Source organism: Priapulus caudatus, unplaced genomic scaffold, assembly GCF_000485595.1.
Source record: "Priapulus caudatus unplaced genomic scaffold, Priapulus_caudatus-5.0.1 Scaffold1772, whole genome shotgun sequence".
NCBI lineage: Eukaryota > Metazoa > Priapulida > Priapulimorpha > Priapulimorphida > Priapulidae > Priapulus > Priapulus caudatus.
Window position 1 is genome coordinate 7,514 of NW_014578833.1, and position 4,206 is coordinate 11,719.

The 4,206-nt window shown below is 44.7% G+C and overlaps 1 protein-coding gene across 1 annotated transcript in view; it reads left to right on the plus strand.

The window, feature by feature from the left end:
* Positions 1–629: 629 nt before the first annotated feature.
* Positions 630–4,206, plus strand: part of LOC106817565 (serine/threonine-protein kinase PLK2-like) — a gene marked incomplete at its 5' end in the record, with an annotated part of 14,901 nt that continues 11,324 nt past the window's right edge. Inside the window, 3 exon segments of the mRNA XM_014822240.1 lie at positions 630–715; positions 1,303–1,434; positions 2,485–2,580. Coding sequence (XP_014677726.1) covers positions 630–715; positions 1,303–1,434; positions 2,485–2,580 — 314 coding nt within the window.

Here is a 4,206-nt window from a genome sequence, read left to right on the forward strand (position 1 = left end):
GGGAGGAGAGAGAGGAGAGAGAAGAGAGAGAGAGAGAGTGAGTATAGAGAAGGGGTGGAACAGAGAGAGAGAGAGAGAGAACGGGAATCATTATTTATGACTGCCACGATTTACTGCTTTTAGCCAGGGCAATATTTCCTTGTCATGTTGATGCATGGCTGTTACTCCCCTGTTGGCCTGAGACAAGTTAAATGTTCGTTTAAATTCTACACGGACGGCGTATCGAATTGCTGACAAACAAGTTAATTATATTTGTGAAATGAATATCAGCTGCATTACTTATTCATGCAGATAAAAGTGTAATAACTACAGACAGTAGATGTAGCGTCGAGCTGCGATCCTGTTGCTATTCGACTCCCTAAAGCTATTCGTAATGTTTACACAAGAACTTGACGTTATTCCCCACAGATTCGAGTATATGTATGTCATGTTTCATGGATGGTTTGCACATTCTTGTATTTTATTTAAACTAAGGCTGTTCATGTGTTTTAATGAGCAGAAGTTTGTATATATTAACGTTACGGATCTCTTGTCTGGTTTTCTACCATTACTAATGTTACAAATGTTCTTGTGTTACTCCTATGTGGCTGTCCGACATTACTGACGTTATGAACGTTCTTGTGTTTCAGTCGCTCGTGCACGTATTGAAGCATCGGCGAACTCTAACAGAGCCAGAAGTTCGCTACTACATGGTGCATCTGGTGTATGGATGCAGGTATGTATATACTCCCCTCCCACCATCCACCATCCAACCCACCACCCACCCCTCCCTCCTCCTTCCTCCCACCACCCATCCAATGGTCGCTACTACATGGTGCATCTGGTGTATGGATGCAGGTATGTATATACTCCCACCATCCACCACCCACCCCTCCCACCACCCACCACGCACCACACACCTCTCCCACCATCCACCACCCACCACCCATCCAAGGGTCGCTGCTACTACATGGTGCATCTGGTGTATGGATGCAGGTATGTATATACTACCTCCCACCACCCACCCCTCCCACTATCCACCACCCACCTCGTCCACCACCCACCTCGTCCACCGTCCACCACCCACCTCCCACTCCTCCTCCCACCACCCATCCAAGGGTCACTACTACATGGTGCAGCTTGTGTATTGATGCAGTATACATTGTGTGTATGGTACCTGTGTCGTGTGAGGGCGCCACTTGTCGCGTGAGGGCGCCACGTGTCGTGTGAGGGTACCACCCGATTGCTGATGCTGTGATGTGTTCGTTATTAATTATTATTAATATATATAATATAATATAAATTAATTATTCGTATTCGCAGGTACGTTCACAGTCAGAAGGTCATTCATCGTGACCTGAAGCTGGGAAACATGTTACTTAACGAGGAGATGCAGGTGAAGATCGGTGACCTTGGACTCGCCACCAGGGTCGAAGCCACGACCAACCGCAAGATGTAAGTATCGCTGCTCACTTGTTTCATGTGCAGAGCGATACATAGCTAGCTAGATAGATGTTGATTATAAATAAATAGATAGATCGTTAGTTAGATAGATTGCTATGTAAGTAGATAGCTGGGTGGTAGATAGACAGCTAAATCAATTGGTAGCTAGATAGACAGCTAAATCAATTGCTAGATAGATATATTGATAGCTAAATCAATTGATAGCTTGATAGCTATAGAGATAGCTTAGTGGGCGGGGAGCAGATGACAAAGTTGGTCTTTGTAACTTATAACCGGGTGCGTTATAGAAGAACTCTCCCTGTGTTGTAATAGCTACAGTTTGTTAGGGGGAATATTGCATCTTGGTGACCAATGTTGCATAATAATATCCATGCAGTTGTCTTTTGTTCACGCGTCAGCTCGTGAATTACTAATGCGAGCCATGTAAGAATATGCAGGGTCTATCGTGATGGAGGATTGAGTGCCGTACCCCTAGACACCCGCCAGTAACATGTTGTTTTTCTTTTTACACTTCTCCCTGTGACGTCACAAACACCGGCTGGTGCAGGATTTTTCTTTGTCCCTCCTGCTGACAGCTTCGCGCCTGCTTTTCAGCCGTGACGCGTGTTGAATTCAACTCCCGTGCGTTCGTTATGTGGCATTCACTAGCTCAATTTTGCCTCCAAAGATTTTTGTGTCACACTCTTTACTGTCCGCCTGTCAACATTGATAACTTTGGAGCCATGGGAATTAAGTTGCGACTCGTAGCACTGACAAGAATTCATACCATCATTTGAAAGTCTAGGAGTTGCTTCTATTGTTAACTAGATTCTATAGAAACTCCATCTCATTGACCACTATATAGAATTAGAGCTATATTGTATTTGTTCAGTTGATGTTGCACATATATTTATATGCATGTATATATATGCAGTAAATAATATCTAGTTATCATAATAACAATCACATAAATGGTTAATAGTTCGTTATAATAGTTTAACTTAGTAGTAATAGTAATGTGTATTTGCTGCTGTGTATGCTGATTGTAGCTATTTTTTTCAGAACGATATGCGGCACACCAAACTATATTGCCCCTGAGGTGCTTAATAAGGAAGGCCACGGATATGAGGCAGACTTTTGGGCCATCGGTTGTATCATGTAAGTCATGGACTCTAACCTTACACTTTACATGTATGTCAAACAATCCAACCTTGCACCCTACATGTATATCATACATTATACCCTACATGTATATCATACACCCCAATCTTATACCCTACAATGTTAATGTTATAGTATGTAACCTTACATCCTACATGTATGTTATAGTATGTAACCTTACATCCTACATGTATGTTATAGTATGTAACCTGACACCCTACATGTATGTTATAGTCTCTAACCTTGCACTTTACATGTATATCGTGCTAGATTCCAATCTGACAATATTGTAGTTACATGTACCCTAGTGCGCAGTGTATCTATTGTGAGTCGTCAAGTGTCATTAGGTAACTGCGTAAATGTCATCCATCTTGTGCCCCCACCCCCACTACTCATTCATCCTCTTAAACCTCCCCTCCCATACAATATACATGACAAAAAAGAGAGGCTCAGAGAGGGGCAGAAAAGGGGGACGGAGAAAGAAGCAGAGAGTAGGAACGGAGAGATGGGATCTCAGCAATTCCTACTTCAAACGTTCTAATGAAAACGAACGTTTCCTGGCGTTTGTTCGTCTCTCTGTAAAGTTTATCCTGCGCATTCTCACATTTCATGTGGTATGTCCGCCCGTTGTTTGCACACTCCTTTCATCTATTCATTTGTTCCCCCCGCCTCCCCCCGACGCTCCGGCTACCTGTTGTCCACTCCTTGTCCGCGCTCTGAGAAGGTAAATATTTCGCTATCACCCACGCACTCCTCGCTATTTAGACTACTAAAGGTCAGCGCGGGGTCACGGAGTGCACAGTTTAGAACGTGCTTTGCCGGACAATGTGAACAGCGGACTGGACAATGACATGCATTGTGTGAGATCAGGGTCGTGTGTTGAGCACGGACTAACATTGGTGGCGGCGTATTTCACTTAAAGGTGCCTAGCCACGCTTGCACCGTAGACCTTATATGTGAGAAAAATACCGCTTTTCAATAGGTGCAGAACATGTACTACTCGTAACTCTAAATCTAGCCGCCTCATGGCTAGTTCTGTAGTCTCCTCTACCTGGGTTTCACCCTCTACTAATTGTCACTTGCCACAAGACGAAAATCCTACGTGATTAGGCACCTTTAACCCCCCCCCCACCACACACACACACACGGGGAGCTGGTGGCATGTAAGGGAGGTGAGTGCATTTCTTAGTTGCTGGACAATGGGCAGTGGATCAGTGTGCTCACCGCCCGCTGCGGACAATCTCATCCACGCTCGTATCTAAACAGGTTAGCAGGATAGTTCGGCGCAGGTGCGACGCATTTACACCTACTACTACTCTCTCTGTCTACTACTCTCTCTGTCTACTACTCTCTCTGTCTACTACTCTCTCTGTCTACTACTCTCTCTGTCTACTACTCTCTCTCTCTCTGTCTACTCTCTCCTCTTCTATAGATAAGGAAAGTGAAATAAATGTTACTACTGTGTTATACTGTGGAAAGTCATCTTTATCATCATCCTCAATTTTCCCTGGCTTTCCTCCTCCCCTCCCCCTCCTCCTCCTTTCCTCCTCCTCATCATCCTCCCCTCTTCCTCTTCCTCCTCCGCCTCCTCCTCCTCCGCCTCCTCCTCTGCCTCCTCCTCCT